Source organism: Hyperolius riggenbachi, chromosome 3 (assembly GCF_040937935.1).
Source record: "Hyperolius riggenbachi isolate aHypRig1 chromosome 3, aHypRig1.pri, whole genome shotgun sequence".
NCBI lineage: Eukaryota > Metazoa > Chordata > Amphibia > Anura > Hyperoliidae > Hyperolius > Hyperolius riggenbachi.
The window spans coordinates 364,588,201-364,608,029 of record NC_090648.1 but is presented as its reverse complement, the minus strand read 5'-3'; the positions used below and the strand labels follow the sequence as shown (position 1 = coordinate 364,608,029).

At 41.2% G+C, this 19,829-nt stretch overlaps 1 protein-coding gene across 5 annotated transcripts in view; it reads left to right on the top strand.

The window, feature by feature from the left end:
- The window catches only part of ABLIM3 (actin binding LIM protein family member 3), a 345,645-nt gene that overhangs the window by 212,038 nt on the left and 113,778 nt on the right, over window positions 1–19,829 (top strand). For all 5 annotated transcript variants that reach the window (XM_068277143.1, XM_068277142.1, XM_068277140.1 and 2 more), the window contains 3 exons: window positions 2,528–2,711; window positions 14,101–14,213; window positions 19,212–19,338. In XM_068277143.1, the coding sequence (XP_068133244.1) occupies window positions 2,528–2,711; window positions 14,101–14,213; window positions 19,212–19,338 (424 nt within the window). The remainder of the gene's footprint in view (window positions 1–2,527; window positions 2,712–14,100; window positions 14,214–19,211; window positions 19,339–19,829) is intronic.

The window sequence follows — 19,829 nt, the reverse complement described above, 5'->3', positions numbered from 1 at the left end:
TGTAATATAAGGGGTGTTGATATTAAAAAATGAGAAACCGTATGTAAACAACCCTGAAAAACTATTTATAGTTAATTCAAAGCATCAAGGAGTTTTTGGGGAACGTTTATACAGAATCCCACCTCTACCTCATCAGGACCTGAGCCCACTGCTGCCTTTATAAAAACGCACGCTTTGTGTGTTTTATGTGTCTATGCACATGCTGTTGATGCATTTTTGAAAAGCGTTTTAATGCACCAAAATGCATGAAATGCTTTTCGAAAATGCAGCAGTGGGCTCAGGCCCTCAGAGTTAGTTAAACTTCATGAGCGTGAACACCAGATTTTATTCAAGTCATCGTCTTCAAAGATCTCTCTTCCATTCTATAATATAAGGGTTGGTTCACACTGGACAGTTTTTCCAGCGCTTGTAACCATATGGGAGCTTTCACACTGCAGCCTTGCGGTTTGTATAAAATTGCAAACATGCTGCATGCATCAATTTTGAAGCGATTGCAATGTGATTCTTGTTCCCTGAGTGGGATTCGCAAAGCGCAATCGCAGAAAAATCGTACTGCAAAATCGCAATCACTAGGCAATCGTGATTGCCTTTTGCCATTGCAGGTGTGAACTAGCCTTTATGAAATCTTATATTGTAATCTCTTGTGTTAGCCAATAAGTGATACCATCCGCTTTCCAGGGTTTTTATTCTCAGAAAAGAGAAACTTCGGGAAAATGGCAAATATCATTTATCAGTAATTACTTTAATAGGCTCTGTGAAGTGATGACTCATTGGGGTGAATTGCCAAAGGGGTGGTGCAGTGAGGTAAGCCTGTGTAACCCTCAGTCATTGTTGAGTTTTTTACATTTCCTAGGCATGATGGGAAGGTTTTGAGATCCCAGCTTTACCTCGCTACTCCTCGCTGCTGCATGTCTCCTGTGATGAATCATCCCCATTAGGTCCCTAGAAGGCGATATGTTTCACTGTAATATATGATAGGTCAGCCATGGTAGACAGGTGGGGTCATTCCCTGTCAAATTGTCTATTGTCCTTTAGAAAGCAGACCACTTGTAGGTACAACTGTCCTAGTACTCATATAGGTTTATGTATTAATAATGCAAGAAGCCGCTGTATTCAGTATGTGTAAGTGTACTTATTAGTCCTTGTAGCCTGGCCTTTAGTGGTCTGATTCTATTTTCTTGACATATTCAACACATGCTTGAAATTCTCATTTGTAAATGAACATTTACTCCATTTTCGCCATAGAACAGGATGTGATACAGATCCATAACATTTGCATAAGTCGGGAGGAGGACAGGGTTCTTCACACAGTCATCTGATTCTTCATAAAACTGTCACCGATCTGTCTGCGTTAGGCTACTCAGTTCAGTTGTATGTTGTGTGTACAGTTTAAGATTATTGAGGTATACACAGACTCCTTTCTAGTACAATGAAGGAACATTAAGGCTGCATTAGAAGTAGCCTAGGAGCTCTGGGCCCCAGTGCGAGTTTTACATTTAGCCCCCTCACGCCTTTTATACATAACAATTCATATAATAATTCCTGTATGAGCTAATAAAGCAGTTGAAGGAGAGGCCCTACTGAGCCCCTCTGGTTCTCTTCCAGTTCAGTAAACCAGGACCTATTCAGTAGGAGTTTTAGGGCAAGACTACCTAACACTGCTACTGCCTACTGAGCGTGCACTCTAGTGGCTGCCTCGCAAGCGCTTTGAGTTAGATAGGAGAAAAGTGCTATACAAATACTGCAATTATCAATAAAAAAAAAGAGAACATCAACTTTGGGCGGTCTAAAGCTAGGTACACACAATGCAATTTACCGTCAGATCGATGGGTAATCTGGCAGGAAGTTGCATTGTGTGTACCTGCCAAACTACTCCCAATCGATAACGGAATCGACTTTCAGACAACAAAACTGATGCAGTTATCATTCGGGAGCAGACTGGACAAGTTGGAAATAATCTATTCAACCCGTCGATCTGACGGGAAATTGTATCATGTGTACTTAGCATAACCCTTTAAATGTAGCTTTTTGTATTGTTTAAACACATCCTTCTATATATATTTTGTATGAGACGGAATAGTTCTCCTAGCTATACCACATATGTGCAATGCTTCCTGATGGCAGACAGTGGAATCGTTAATGTGATGAGGACAAATTACCTTTTATCCAGTATTTGTGCATTATTGTTCCTTCCCCTGTAAACCTCTAATTGTGCTCTGACATCACTCAGCAGCATACTGTTGTGATTGTAATGGTACTATTGCATTAGTCTAGCCGACATAATCAATACGTCATGCATTTTTCATGTATGTTAAAGACACAGATAAATCATTTCCTGGAAGTAAGTTATGATTTGGGGAATAAAGGCAATTGCTGTTTTTATTGATTGGTTACAGTCTGTGAAGAAGCTATGTTTTTGTTTATTACAGAGATAGGATGACTATATTGATACAGTTTGGACAATATGTAGTCACATGGAGTACTGCTGAGTGCTGACTAATATCTATATCTGCTTCCTCCCTGGCAGTTTGCGGCTGTGACCTGGCCCAGTCTGGTTTCTTCTTCAAAAATGGAGAGTACATCTGCACGCGGGACTACCAGCAGCTCTATGGCACCCGCTGTGATAGCTGCCGAGACTTCATCACGGGGGAAGTTATCTCAGCCCTTGGCCGAACATATCATCCCAAATGTTTTGTGTGCAGCATGTGCAGGTAATGTACCCCTACCCTAAATCACTTATTACAGTAAGGGTTATAGCATTAGCATAGGAATTTCTTGAAGGACAACTTAAGTGAGAGGTATATGGAGGCTGCCATATTGATCTCCTTTTAAACAATACCAGTTGCCTGGCTGCCCTGTTGGTCTGTTTGGCTGCAGAAGTGTCTGAATCACACACCAGAAACAAGCATGCAGCTAATCTTGTCAGATCTGAGAATAATATCAGAAACATCTGATCTGCTGCATGCTTGCTGCAGCAAACATCTGCTACATTGTTGTTGATGGTCTTTGGCGAAAAGTCTTATAGGCAGAGGATCAGCAGGAAAGCCAGGTAACTGGTATTGCTTAAAAGGAAGTCAATATGGCAGCCTCCATATACCTCTCACTACAGTTGTTCTATAAGCAATACCAGTTGCCTGGCAGTCCTGCTGAGTTATTTGCATGTAGTAGTATCTGAATCACACCAAAAACAAGCATGCAGCTAATCTTGTCATTTCTGACAATAATGTCAGAAACACCTGATCTGCATATGCTTGTCCAGGGTCTATGGCTAGAAGTATTAGAGGACACGCCCCCTGAGGAAGCTGGAAGTCCAGTGAAACATGTAGAGGCTGTGTATTCTTTATGAGACGCCGCCCCACCACGTAGCCCTACCAAATCCTTCACGCGGCTTTTGCACCAGTCTCGCAACTCATGCGAGTTCCACTGCACCAGGATTGCTATTTGACGCTCTGAGGGTCTGATTACTGGCACGCTCCATCGTCTGCTACCCTGGCATTTCGCTGACCTTGCGGGTTATGGACATTGCAGTACTCCCACTGTGACACAGGAGTTTACCGCACATCCGAGCTTAGCTCCCCGCTTGATGTATGCTTCAGTGGACATGCATCTTGCCTTGTAAAGCCTGCTATTGTCTCCAGCAACACATGGACTCCTTCTGAGGCAGACCAATGGAGTGGTGAGAATTCACATATAGCCTGTTGCTTCTATTGTCATTTTGCTGCAATATGCTTGCTATCTGTGGAGCAGTTTTTCCTACATGAACGCTCTTGCTATGTGGTGTTGTGCTGATACACGCTTGCTTTCCTTGCTGTCCGAAGACAGATGAATGCTCCCAGCCACTGGAGTGATACGGGGGGTTGCGCACAGCCATACTGTGCATGCACCGACTGGCCCCGGCTTGCCAAACTTATGGGGCTTTTTATGGGAGGAGGCGGGGGAGGATAGCGTGGGAGTAATCGCTGAGGAGGGTGCTGGAGGAAGCCCCAGGTATGTATAAAACTTTTATATTTTTTGTCTCTGGTTCAGTTTATTGCTTCATTGGATTGCCAATTCAGCATACTTTGATTTGATGAAATTGGGTCTCCGCAGTAACTTTTGCACTTTTTTCCTCCTGTGCATTTGGCTGGCCAGCTGTGGTTGTACAGGTGTGGTGGGATGCCCATCTCATGCTGATTGTATTAGATGTTTTTAACTTTATTGATTAATAAAATATTTTGATATTCTTGGATATATTCTGCTCAAATGTTTGCATTTATTGATGAACTGAAGCCAATCTTCCTCTCCTAACTGTATTTGCCTAGAAGTATTAGAGACAGAGGACCAGCAGGGCTGCCAGGCAACTGGTATTGCTTAAAAGGAAGTAAATATGGCAGCTACCATATCCCTCTCACTTCAGTTGTCCTGTAAATGTAACGTTTACATGCAGGAACAAAAAACTTAAACTGTGCTGAAGCTGGGAGACCAGAGTACATCCTGTCATAGTGTAGCGATGTATAAATATCTAAATGATAGCGATCTGTGCATCCATTTGCAGAGTGCCGATTTCCCGGTGGAATAGAAGTAGATGGTGTGGGTGTAAGAAACGTGTGGGATGTAGTTTCGAAGTTTTACTGAACAAACTGCAATCTTCACAATGCAATCACAAACATGAAATTCTGGCAAACAAACTTCACATGGAATAAAGCAGGATCAAAGATTTCTACTAGTTCACCTAACGTCAACCTGTGTCGCATACAATTGTGCCCATGTCTTCCTTCCTCCCTCACTAAGCTGCTCTCATTGGTCAGCTATCCCCATCTTTTGTTATGAGATATTGGTGACAGGATTATTGAAGCTAATTTAGTATATTTGTCCAATGGGAGCAGCTTAATGATGGAACTTAAAGAGGAATTCCGGTGAAAATAATGTAATAAAGTGCTTAATTTTTACAATAATTATGTATAAATGATTTAGTCAGTGTTTGCCCATTGTAAAATCTTTCCTCTCCCTGAGTGATTTACATTCTGACATTTATCACATGGTGACATTTTTACTGTGGGCAGATGATGTCACTGGAAGGAGATGCAGCTTGCATTTTTGGCAGTCGGAAACAGCCGTGTGGGGAGCACGGTGGCGTAGTGGTTAGCTCTCTCGCCTTGCAGCGCTGGGTCCCTGGTTCGAATTCCAGCCAGGGCACTATCTGCAAAGAGTTTGTATGTTCTCTCCGTGTCTGCGTGGGTTTCCTCCGGGCACTCAGGTTTCCTCCCACATTCCAAAAACATACGGATAAGTTAATTGGCTCCCCCTAAAAAAAAAAAAAAATTGGCCCTAGACTACAGTACTTACACTACATAATATAGACATATGGTAATGGTAGGGATTAGATTGTAAGCTCTTTTGAGGGACAGTTAGCGACAACTTATATATATATATATATATACACTGTACATCGCTGCGTAATATGTCAGCGCTATATAAATACTAAATAATAATAATAATAATTTCCCATGATGCAACAAGGCTCCCACAATGTGATGTCAGGACCTCAGTGCTGTGTGGTGATGACATCACATGGTGGGAGGGGTTTCACCACAAAATCAGCCATAGGAATAGATTTCTCATGGGAAAGGGGGTATCAGCTACTGACTGGGATGAAGTTCAATTCTTGGTTATGGTTTCTCTTTAACAACTGTAGATAGGTTCAGTTTTAGTAATCACTAAGGCCCACTCAAGGTATATTCCAGGGTCTTATCGTTTCCCTTCCATTCAGCATATTTTGGCCTTTCGGGTGCGTAACTTTGAATCATGGGGCCTCCAGTGTTCACATCCCTTTCCTTGCCCACACCTGGTGACCCTCACAGCCTGGGGCCCAACTTGCAAGGATCATAAAACAAGTGTGGATATCATAATTCTCACACCCTAACAAGAGAAGCTACTAAAACACCTGACCTGAAGGATAGACCCCTTAATCAGAGGGAGCAAAGTAGTAGTTTGGGCCCCCTTACATTTATTGCACGGGCTGCCCTTTGGCCTTTTCCAAATCCCCCTTGCCATCTGTCCACCCTGCTAGGTCCTAACTTGAGTGATCAGCTTCAGTTAGGCCTTCATAGTACCGTAAGTAGGTTTATGCTCCAACACCAAGGAAGTATAAAATTGGGGGTTGGCTTGATGCCCTGTTAACTTACTGGCAGTAGCATTGCAACAGATGTTCTTACCTCAGTGCCATGAGCTTCCCATGACTGCTTTAGGGATTTCCAGGACTGTCAGCACAGCTCATTGTTAGGGCAACCTTCACAGACTTCTCAGTGTACTGACCTGCTGTTTCCTCAGAGGTAGCGTTTGTGTCTGTAGCTAGACATCCAGGAATAGTGTGCCCCATCAATTCTATACCAGTGGCAGAGCAGGCAGCAATACTGATAACCTATGAATGGGCGGAGAGTGAAACCAGCCACTGCAGTCTCTACAGTGTTGGATCATCCAGAGGTGATGTGCATACTCTGCATACTTCAAACTGAAAATATCATTTGATTTTACCCAGTCAGTTTTCTATTATATCTTTGTGGAATCTGTTCAGGCTGTGGGAATTGGCCTTATTTCTTGTGGCAAACAGGTTTAAAGTTAATTTGCCTAGCCATTGCCTAGACCAGTAATTATTATTATTATTTAGTATTTATATAGCGCCGACATTATTACGCAGGGTTGTACAGTGTATATATATATATATATATATATACCTTGTCACTAACTGTCCCTCAAAGGAGCTCACAATCTAATCCCTACCATTGCCATATGTCTATATTATGTAGTGTAAGTACTGTAGTCGATCAGATTGTCCAATATAAAGGGCCTCTCTGACATTACTAAAGTGATCCACCTTATATGCCAACTTTCACTTACCCTGGTCATTCAGACATGTAAAAATAAGAACATGGGTAGTCATTCCTAGTTTAATTTAAGTTTAATTCCATAGCACTGTACATAGTACAAAACCGATATTGGGGAACATCTATACATGAGAAGTTCAAGACACTGTACAGTCAAGACACTCAATAGTACAAGTACAAATACATACATAGTTAATGTGTAGTTTGAGATATCTCTAGAGTTGGTACATGTATATATAGTAAATTACAACAATTTAAGAAACACTAGGAGGAGGTCCCTGCCCTTGCAAGCTTACAATCTAAAGGGTGGTGTGGTGAAAACAATAGGTAAGGAAACACATGTGATGGGGCAGCAAATTACCAATGCTACCTATTGCAAATTATAGACTTGTCTGAATAGGTGTGTTTTCAGAGAACGTTTGAAGGTTTTCAGGCTCTGACAATGACGGACAGGCTGTGGGAGAGAGTCCCAAAGGAGAGGGACAGCCCACGAGAAGTCCTGGATGTGAGAGAGAGGAAGTAACCAAGCTAGTGAGGAACGGAGGTTCTGGGTGGGGAGGTATCTGGAGATTAATGAGGAGATGTATGGAGGTGACAGCTTGTGTAGAGCTTTGTATGATAGTGTGAGAAGTTTAAACTAGATCCTTTGGGTAATTGGCATCCAATAGAGAGATTGGCAGAGAGAGGCAGCCTCAGAGGCAGAAAGGTGGATGAGACGGGGCATTATTAATTTCATTTATATTTGTAATATAATAAATAGTATCATTACCAAACAGAACACAATGCAAACTGTACATAAAACAATTTTACAGCAGAATTGTTGTGGTCTCTAATGGTTTGGTGGCTGCATGGTGAGTGCAAAAAGTGCCTCACTTGCCTAGAAAAAGCAATCTTGTAGTGAAATTATAAGCACTGTTGCTGCTGGTGAAATTATGAGCACTGTTGCTGCTAGTGAAATTATAAGCACTGTTGCTGCTGGTGAAATTATGAGCACTGTTGTTGCTAGTGAAATTATGAGCACTGTTGCTGCTAGTGAAATTATGAGCATTGTTTCTGCTAGTGAAATTATGAGCACTGTTGCTGCTAGTGAAATTATTAGCACTGTTGTTGCTAGTAAAATTATGAGCACTGTTGCTGCTAGTGAAATTATGAGCATTGTTGTTGCTAGTGAAATTATGAGCACTGTTGCTGCTAGTGAAATTATGAGCACTGTTGTTGCTAGTGAAATTATGAGCACTGTTGTTGCTAGTGAAATTATGAGCACTGTTGTTGCTAGTGAAATTATGATCACTGTTGCTGCTAGTGAAATTATGAGCACTGTTGCTGCTAGTGAAATTATGAGCACTGTTGCTGCTAGTGAAATTATGAGCACTGTTGTTGCTATTGAAATTATGAGCACTGTTGTTGCTAGTGAATTTATGAGCACTGTTGCTGCTAGTGAAATTTTGAGCACTGTTGCTGCTAGTGAAATTATGATCACTGTTGCTGCTAGTGAAAAATTATGATCACTGTTGTTGCTATTGAAATCATGAGCATGTTGCTAGTGAAATTATGAGCTCTATTGCTGGTTGCTGTTAGTGAAATTATGATAACTTTTGCTGCTAGTAAAATTATGAGCACTGTTGTTGCTAGTGAAATTATGATAACTGTTGCTGCTGGCTTATATAGAAGGTAGGTGAGTAGTACACTCATTTTGCAGCTTCAGTACTTAGTGAATTAATTTCCTACAACTTTAATGGGTGGCATTTTTCACAGCATGCTGCCAGAACCACACCACATGCTACCAAACAATGATACTATGGAGGAAGCTCAACAACTTTCTTCTGTAATATGACTCCTTCCTATTAATGGGATTGTGAACATTATTAAAGATGAGCATATTAATTGGCATATTACTGGACACATTAAAACTGCTGGAAGAAGCAGTTTTGCGTTACTTACTCTGCACAGCAACTGTGGCTACCTAATCCCTTGGAGCTGACCCTCTGTGTTCTGTTGTATTAAATTTGATAGTCATACAGAACCCAGGATCTCTTTAGGACCTAATAACACCTTAGAGTATCAGACCATTTATAGAGAGTGAGAGTTCTCCTCCTAGGGTGTAGCATGCCGAAATGCTCAGTAGAGAGGTCAACAGTGTTTTAAATTACTCTATGAATGTCTGGATTGGATAGAAATGTGTGGTTTATCATTACTGCTTGCACTAATCATTAGTACACGATTAAGCATATGATATGGACAAAGCAGAGATTCCAATGGATTAAGGGACACTTGGTGAATGAAATAGCTGGCAGCTGCTTTTCTAACTACATGCCAGTCTTGGCCAGGGTACAGGTTTGTAAATGAGGTCATGTTGCTGGATATATCTATTACCGTATAATTATTGACCCAAGCAGTAAGGGACCACAAGAGCAGGTCATAGGAGAATAGAGGGGAGTGGGGAAGGTTATGTAAATGAGGCATGCAATGGTGAACTGGAGGCAAATCTGATACCATAATGTCAATCCAGAAAATGTTTTCCCATATTTACTGGTAGTATTTGTTGGGGATTTTGGGAATCTCTATAACATACTGCAGTAAAGCTATAGTGCTTGAAGGGTACAAGGTCAAGTGTCACAACCACTACACAAAGAAAGAGGACCTCAAATAAGTCAAACAGTGGATCTTGAGGAAGGTCATTATGCAACCAAAGAGTTATAACCAGTAAGAAGACACATTCAGATTCTGATAAACAAAATTGATGTAAGTGTCCACATAGCAAATTTTGGTAACACAGAAGAGGAAAAAAAGAGCAGCTAAATCAAAGTAGGTAACCTAATAAGAGTTTAGAGGAACAAAGACTGAATGTGTGAGAAGGTAACAGAATAGATCATAATGCCCTGGCAACCTTGGTGATTGGGGCTTGTATTATTTATATAACCTTTTGGTGGCCAATTACATAACAATGTAGATGAAAAGTTGATTAAATGGGTTAAATCAGCACACACAGAATAATCTGCGGTAGTCCACTCCATTGAGGACCACGGAATAAATAGCAGTAGTCCACTCCATTGAGGACCACGGAATAAATAGCAGTAGTCCACTCCATTGAGGACCACGGAATAAATAGCAGTAGTCCACTCCATTGATGACCACAGAATAAAAAGCAACAGTCCACTCTATTGATGAAGACACATTTTGCCTAATGTTCCTGCCCTGCTTCAGATTGCTTTCATTTTAAGTCGAAAGCAGGTCATACATGTATCAATTTTCTCTGTCCGATTTGACTGATCAAATCTGCCAGAAATCTATGGTGCATGGACCTAGCAAAAATCGTTCAAAGTTATGATTGATCTATTGAAAATCTGAGTGCAGTGTGTGTGTAAACAGGTTTGCTCTCCCTCAGATTCAAGAAGGATTGATCTGTTTGCCACATTGGGTGGCAATCTGTGCATGTGTGACCACCTGAAATTCTGAATTGGCTTTAACTAATTTAATCAGGCAAAATAGGTTGTCCTCATAAATTGTATATTTAGAACATTTCATAGCCACCATCCGAAAAGGCTTGGACAAAACACAAGGTGTAGACACGGCTTGAATGTCAAACAATGACAGCAGGTATGGAGATGATTCATAAGAAGGAATTGACAAGTTCCGTATTACAGTGCAGAAGCAACTGCACTGCAACACACACCAGAGGACCAAACTCATGCAGCCCTCAGAGGCATCCTGACTGATGTAGATCTTACAAAGCTCTACGGAAAGTATGCCGCTTGTCACAAGGCAAATGTGGAGTATGACACTGGAGTACAAGCCTCTGCCAGGGAATTTCTGACTGGCTTTGCCATATTGTGCAGGTAGCCATATATCATAGCTCAGCAGTTAGCAAAGTAATTTTCACATGACTCGAGAGCAGCGAGTGCTGAAAGACAGAATGGGGTGAGGCAGAGAATGCAGCTGTGCGTTTTCTATTTTAAGTTGCTCTGCAGAACAGCTGTGCATACATTCAACTCTCAAGAAAGAAATCAAGCCCCAATAAAGTCCATGAAACACCACTCAGCTGTCAGGACCCCCTGGGCAGCTCCAGACACTGTGGAAAAACTAGAGTAGAGCAGGCTCAGTGACAGCATGCCTGGCTCCTCTTCCATCATTAGCGCTATAGCTTGAAAAGGAAAGCCGAGATCATTCTAGAACAGATCACAGCACCAGAATTGTGTCAGACCTGATGCCGCTCCGCGTTATGCTTAATTTGTGTCTAAATATAGAATGTATCGAAAACGCTGTATGTGTCCAACCTATTACTAGCAAGGTGTGTGGCCAGTGAGTGTGTGTATATAAAATAATACACACACACACACACACACACACACACACACACACACACACATATTGTATATATAATAATAATAATCCGAACATTTGTATAGCGCTTTTCTCCTGTCGGACTCAAAGCGCTTAAGAGCTGCAGCCACTGGGACACACACACACTTACTTTCATATCTTTTTACAAGGTTGCTGGAGTAGCATCACCCTCCTCACCTATGAGTTAAAAATGGTGGTGGGGGTGGCTTCATGTTAATGCTGCTAAACAAACAGTTACCAGCATTCTATAGTCACATGACAAGCAATGCAGGGAGGGAATTTAACCTGACAAATGCAAGTTGCTTTACACAGAATGTATGACAGATAAAAGCATACGGATGTTACTTTCTAGATGTTCCTCATATATATTTCCTAATGCCATGAGCTGCATCTAATCATTAATGAAAGACTTGGGCCCCGTTTCATCTTGTGCCAGACACCATCACTTGTGCTGATACGAATATACAATCCGAATCCTTCAAGCTGTGCCATGCATGGCTGTCATGATTTGGAATACGCATCCATATTCCAAATGCGTTATTTTCTCACACGCGGTAGTGGTAGCCTATTGATTTCAATAGGCTGCGATTCCCCATCCAAATGTGCATGTGGGGAAACATTACGAATAGTGGAAATGAGCCCTTTTAGGTTGAGAGATGTGGTATGTGCAGTAAAAACATATTAAAGTGATCAAGTCTCCCAGGAGATAATTTTTCATGTTCTGTTTAAAAAAAAATTTATGCACTCAGCATCATTTTGAGAGCACTTTTTACCTGTTTTTTTGTTTTTTTACTTTTTCTTTTGCTTCCTCCCAGAGGTTTAGATGTGTTGTTTAGCGTATGTGTGAATATATGCCATACTGGTGGATGTTGAAAGATCTTCTTATGTAATTATCCTACAGTTGGCATACACACCATTCGATTGATGTATCCCTGACTGTCCTAGACAGTTACAGCACCACGTATTGTATTGACAGTACATGCTTTCGTGTCAGGTAATACTTGACATATGTTCTCACAATAGAGGGTGTAGGGTTCTATTGATTTTGCAATAAATTGTGCAGTTTTCGAGCTGCATTTACTGGTTTTTGTCCTATCTTTGTTTCTTTTTAATACTGAGGGACACCTGTAGCTACCTATGACCGTTAAGGGAGAAATGACATCTGGGACAGTCAGCACACTTGTGGTGCGTTTTGGTGGGAGTTAGTAGGTTCATGGAGGGTGGAGTCTAGGGTGCCAGGACATCTCTGCCTTGAGGCTCCTGTGATGTAAATCCGGGCCTGACCGCATGTGTTAAACTGATGATCCTGATTTAACTACGGTTCTCTCAAGGCTGAGAAGAGTGAAGAACATGTGTGATCCAACAAACTTCCCCTCGATTTCTTAACATGCACTTCTATCACGTTGCAATCTGAAGAATAGCAAGGATTAGGCTGTCTTCCCATTTGAGCGGAGAACAAACATTTTTTTCCATTCTCTGCTCATTGCTTAACGGAAAATGAACGTCTTCTATTTCATAAATAGGAGCCATTCACACTTGTCACCCTGCAATGCTGTGCAGTCCATGATAATCCCAGGCAGACGGATGCATTTCCCCATATAGTCTATGGGGGAAATGCATCTTCCCCAGGCTACAGCCGGACCACGGTGGACCATTGGAGTGGACAATACACTGTGCGCTCCCACTGGCCACACGTGGTGCTGAACAAATTTGAACACAGCATCAGCCTATATAATAAAATCCCTTTGTCGCTGCGTCCAGCTGTCCCTGTTTTTTGCTACTGCGCATGTGCACAGTAACGGACAGCTGGACGGGACCAGGGAGTGAGGAGGGCGAGCAAGATGGGCGAGGCGAGCAGGTGCGGGCTTGTGCGTGGCGGCTGCGGCGGCAGAAAAAAGACCTAGAGCCCGTTTTTAAACAGGCTTGGGTCTACTGGTAAATGATATTGTGGTTGAACCAGGTTTGCAGGATGAGTTCTTAAATGTTCTCCAGCTAAAGTAAACCTAGTAAATCAGATCCATTGTTGAGATACTGAGCCAGATATAAAGATGGAACCGGTTATCTACATATATTTTGAGGTAAGTAAAGACTTAATGTGATAAAGCTGGGTAAATATGTATCCAAAAAATAAGGATAAAAGAGCATTTGGCCGATCCACCAATGTCTATCTTCTTGTCTCTGTTTCTGGGAAAGGGCAGAAAATATTGACCTAGAAATACAGACAGACATAGGGGCTAATTCCCACCACAGTCTACAATGCAGAAAATGGGTGCTTGGACATTTCTTTTTCATATTGGTGCCCACTTGCAGTTTTTATGCTGTATCTGTACCATTAAAATGCACCCATTTCTGCACTGCACACAAATATGTAAGCATGACTGTAACAATGTGTTTATATTTGCAGACCTAAAATCACATGCAAAAATGTTTGGAAATGTGTCTTGTAGTAGCAAGCACCACAGTGTCTCTCTCACATAATAGTTATTTATTTTAGGCTGGGTTCACACTGTCAGAGTATACCACAACCATTTTAATGGAAACGCTGTCATCGCTGACAGGGTCCATTGCAGGGTCAGGGTGTGATGCCACTCAAGAGTGTGGGCATGATTCATGCATGTTTCCTGTTAGGATAAAAAAAAAGTAGCAGGACCTTTCTACAATGGACAAAACCAGAATGGATAAAGATAATCTGGCTCATAGAAAATCACTGTCTCCAACCAGGCCCATATGACCCTAGTTTTACTCAAGGACTGTTCTGGTATCAGTTCTACATAGAAGGGAGGTTAATAGCCATGCAGCTGGCTTCCTTATTCAGCATGAAACTGCCTGATAATGAGCATTATATACATGTCCTTGTGCAGTAAATGTTAACTAGCTTGTTTTTCTTCTAACACAGGAAACCTTTTCCTATTGGAGACAAAGTGACATTCAGAGGCAAAGACTGTATTTGCCAAAACTGTTCTCAGTCTTTGGTATCTGACAAGCCAGTTAAAATCCATGGACCAAGCCGTAAGTAGCATAGCAAATACGAATATTTCTCTTTTAAGGTGTCCTGTGTTTTTATGTTCACATCACTCAGAATTATAGCAAAGAGCTACCAAATTATCCAATGAGGGGAAAAGATGTGACAGTAACTGATATTTATGGAGGCGGAGCTAGAACTTTGCACAAGGCTAATCAGATTTGTGTGCTGTTGCTTAAAGTGGAGCTGAACTTAGAACTTTCTCTCTGCTCTAATGCTGGGAATACACAATTAATTTTTTTCGGCAGATTTACTGGCCGATCCATTTTCCAAACCATTTCCATTCACTTCTATGCAAAAAATTGATCAGAAAAATAATCAAAATCAGATCGGACCTGTCGGAATATATCTATGGAGCCATCTATCTACCAAAAAAACTCTTGTTGCATTCCTAACATGAAAGGCAAGCAACAGCATAATAACCTTTCAAGAAAAACATTTTTTGTTATAGCTGATACAAAGCCTGCAATAAATCTGCAGTGTCTACTTCCTGCTTCCACGGAAGCAGACATATTGTTAACATCCTGTGTTCACCAATTAGCTTACTTGTCGTGGCAGGCAGCTCACACAGCTGAGGGATCAAATTACAACTTGTGCTTGGTCACAGATGATGGGGAATTAGATGGGATAAACTCTCTAAATTCATACAGGGTGCATTTCTCTCTGTTCCCCTTCTGTCCTGTGCAAGAGTTCAGGTCCACTTTAATTATCTGACAATTGCATTCATCAACTAGTTTCTAGTTAATTATCAGCTCTAGAACCTAATTAGCTACTGCAAAGTATATGTTCCCTCCCACCCGCAAATGTTGGTTGAATTTGCGTATTTGTCAAGTTTGCTGATATTTGCTTCTGTACTGCTGTGTGATATAGGTGATCACTGTCCAGCTTAGCACCACATTACAGTGCACAGGAATCAGCACCAAGGACAGCAGTTGCTGCCTTGCTAATAACACCTTCCCTGGAAAGGGTTAACTGGCAGCCTGCTTGTATTGTGTGCTGTAGTGTCAGTGCATTGCTCACACAGCTATGTAAGGACACAAATAGAAAGGAAGCTTATATAAATACACTCAAACCATTTTTAAAGAGCAGAGGAGTACAAAATTAAAAAACATGTTGAACATATTTTCACCTTCTGGTGTATAAAATGGAGTAATAATTGTATGCTTTGATTTCTGTGATCTTGCATTTCACTGCATTGGCTGTCGCGTCTCTGCCCTTGACACGTAATTTAGTGGAACAGCAGATGATAAAAGCGCTCTGCTCACCTTCCATATGAAGAAGGGCTGCTTTTATTCCTGTCCTGCCAGCAAGTGTTACTGGATAAAGCTATTGACAGCTCAGGATTGTGCCTTAGAGGAATACAAGAGACAGAACAACCAAATCAAATACATTCACATTTCCCTTATCTCCATCTTTATTGTTGTGTGTCTAGACTGAGCCACTATTGTCCACTATTTGTACTGTCAGTCGAATTCCTTGGACTCCTATTACAGATCATGGCAGCCATCTGACATCGCTCTTTTGGAACGCACAAAATGTTGGTTCTAGTTATTTTATTGAAACGTTATATACCCTAGCAACTAATTAATGCTCCTTTTTTCAGTGATCTGGCTACAGTAAAGTGAAATCCAATTGGCTATTACAGCATTTTACATTTTTGTGACTTTTGCAATACTGCTTTGATCACAACTGACTTTATATTTTTATTTCATTAGTGTTCCTTATATATCATTAATAAAACATGAAACAAAACAAAAAAAAATTACATTTGAAATTAGAAATGTTGATTCTAAGGCAATGCGGTTTCATGATTTATCCTATGAGAATATTAAATTAGAACATTTTTCAATTTTTACGATCGCTAAACCTAACCCTATTCTCACTAGAACCCTTCCTCTATTGATGCCTAACCGTAACCGACCACCCCACAGCCCCTCCTCCACTCCCGCTCTAATGTCCACTGATATCTGAACACTCCCATCCACCAATATCCGTGCTACCTAAAAACAAAAAGTGTCAACACCCAAATTACCCCTTGGGGATCGCTATAGCAGCAATTAACATTGTAGTTTATGTGGCACCCATTTATACCAAGGGACCACTGGCGCCCAAATTACCTGCTTCATTCTATGTGAAACAAAGTGATGTAGTAGTTTGGGCACCGGGGGATACCTGCTAATAGAATATTCTTAATGCACTCCGCTGGCACTACTCAGCTGAAGCATGAATTTTCCACACAGGAAGTGCAAAGGGGCATGTGACCAGGTACTTTTCCCTTTTTGAAAAAGCTGCTTGTCTTTCAAAAAACAACCCTAACCTATTTAACAATGACAACAATAACAATAACATTTCTATAGCGCTGCTCTCCCATAGGACTCAAAGTGCTTAGGCTCTCTCAGATTCTGTAATTGGTAGTAATAACACAGCAAAAATTAGTTATATTTCTGCAAATGCCAAACTGAACAGGTGGGTTTTCAGTCTGGATTTAACCGCATCAATACATTGAGCTGCCCTGATCTGCTGAGGTAAGAGGAATTTAATGGGAATACGAGGTGAGAGGGATATGGAGGCTGCCATATTTATTTCCTTTTAAACAATACCTGTTGCCTGGCTGTCCCGCTGATCCTCTACCTCTAATAATTTTAGCCATAGCCCCTGAGCAAGCATATGCAGATCAGGTGTTTCTGACAATATTCTCAGAATTGACAAGATTAGCTGCATGCTTGTTTCTGTTGTGATTCAGGCACTACTGCAGCCAAGTAGATTAGCAGGGCTGCCAGTCAACTGGTATTGTTTAAAAGGAAACAGATATGGCAGCCTACATATCACTCTCACCTCAGGTTCACTTTAACATTATAATACATTCTGTGCTGGGTTCTGGCTTAAATATGCATTGTAGTAGCATTGTCCACAGAAGCTTTGCTCCAGTTTTCAGTACTTCTGTTTCTACAAAAAACGCAATGAGTAAAAACTGTTTTCTACCTGTAAATGTCCCAGCTGACACAGTCTATAGCTATATATATCTGTTGTGTTGCTGGTATGTTTCAGGTTTATAGGTTCACCATGTTGAATACATGCAGTTGTTAGATAGTCAGACAACCTGTGTACTGACACAGAGCATGCACTCTCTGCTACTAAGATTTATCTTTGTCCCAGCAGAGGATTTTCAGTTTGATAAATAGGCCTCCTTGTCTCTTACTGTTGGTCTCTCTTATGTGGTGTAATTGTTCTTGCTATAAAAAGTCACACATTGACTTGAGGGAGAGAACGCTTTGGCTGAGTGTGCCCGATTGTGAATTATTTCCATAGTACGGGGTACATGCTGTTGTATTGCTTCTTTCAGGTGTCTGTAGAGTACAGGGCCTGACATGAGCTGAGACTTGCATGGCTCCCAGGTACATGGAATCACTCATTGCCTTCCTGCAATATGAGACAGATCCTGGGGCAGTCAAGGTTACAAGCCAACTTCAAGAAACAGGGAAGGGGCTGATAAGACTTTATAAACTCTTCCTTATCAGCTATGTTAACTTGGCATAATATGACATTTCTACTGCTAAAATAAATCTATGTTATGCATGAATATTTATGTTTAGTACTTGTAGCCAAGAGGTGGTGAATTCCAAGGAAAAGGACTTGGGTCCAATACTGGAGTAATTCCTGTGGTTGGTGGCCTTGACCAAATAGGGAAAAGGCACTTAAAATAAGGTGTCCCTGATAAATTTAAGTTTATTACCTTTTTCATATTGGGCCTGATTCATTAACTTTACACTGCATTACAATTTAGCAGGTGTTATGTGAATCGTATAAGTGCCATGCATGCAACACATACGTGCATTCAGCCAGCAACACCTGTAATGCTGAGAATACACCATGAGATTTTTTGGCAGATAGATGGTTCAATGGATAATTTCCAACATGTCCGATCTGATTTTCGATCAATTTTCTGATCGATTTCTCATAGAAGTGAATGGAAATCAATCAGAAAAATGGTCGGAAAATCGATCGGACAGTAAATCTGCTGAAAAATCTCATCGTGTATTCCCAGCATAATAGGAAAAATGTATGGGTTGGACCCATTGGGAGGTTACGCTATTCCCATAACCCTCATCATGCAAACCAGATGTGAGCTAACAGGGCAGCATGCATTCTATTTAATCTATACCAGTATGTTTCATACTTTGATAGGTTTAGAAGAGTTGTTAAAGCAAACCTGAGATGGTGGGTGGGGTGGGGTGGGGGGGGCAAAATCTGGATGCTTACCTCTGTAGTGGGAAGACTCTGGATGGTCCATAGGATCTTCAGATTTTATTTGAACCCACTCTAGGCTTCCTGCTACTAGGTAAGTGTCCAATTCTGTCTTTTTTATTTTCGTTTTAGGTACACTTTAAACACATAAGGTGAAAATAAGATCACCAAATGAAAGCTTGGTGCTTCAAGGCCTGTATGTTCAGAACTTGTGGGAGGAGCCATAGATTCTTCCAGTTACAATATGGAAAACCAAAACCAGCAAGATTGTTTGCAAAGGTTCCCTGATTCTGTACATAATTCAGCTGCATTCAGTTTCTTCATCCATGGTTAACTTTTTTTTTTTTTGCTTTTAATCTATTTCCTTTCTCATATCACTACCAGGATTCTGCACTAAGTAGGTACCAGATTTTGCTACATGAATGCAGAGCAGGGAAAGATTTAATCTGAATCATTTATTATTATACACCAGTGTCACTTTGCAGCTCAGAATAGGAGTGGATAGAAGAGAAATAATATATCACTGTCAATGGTCCTCCAGCAACCACAATACTGCATTAAGGAAACTCGTCTTCTAGCCAAAGCAGTGATGGGTTTACAAATGTTAATAATTAAAGCTTGCATGATACAGTAGTTCAAGGTACTTGCCATTAATCACAGCTGTTCTCCATTGTGCACCTTGGAGCAGAATGCTACAGAAAGCCTGTTGTGTGATGATGTTGTGCGCTTTCATTCCTCAGACTGTGCGGGCTGCAAGGAGGAGATTAAGCATGGACAGTCACTACTGGCGCTGGAAAAACAGTGGCACGTCAGCTGCTTCAAGTGTCAGACATGTGGCATCATCCTAACTGGAGAATACATCAGCAAGTGAGTACACTGTGTGCTAGAATGAATGAGAGACTGGTGAGTGCTTAGGCCAAAGAGGAGTTGCCATGTGTCATGACATTAGTCCCCTTCAGTCAGCCGGTGTAACTGTTATTTATGGAGCTAGGCATACAAAGCCATTAGTGTAGCTGGTCATTGACAAGCAAATATGTCCGGGTCACAGTTCATACATATGTAGCATAACTCAGTTGGCTTTCCTAAGACTGTAATGGCCCGAGCGTCACTGTGCAGTAAGCTAGAAGAATTAGTGAAAAATCAGCTTCACTAAATGGCAGAGAGCTGTGATCTAATTGACTGCTGTGAGTTTCTCACATCATTGTTCTTTATGATTTATAAAATTAGCTTGATAGCATCCTAAAAGGGAATCTATTCTGCAGGTTTCCTCTAACTTCCTAGACTTCCTCCAGCACACAGGAAGCATACTGTTAGGGCGACTGAAATCCTAGAGGGTGGGGGAAATAATGTGCCTGTAC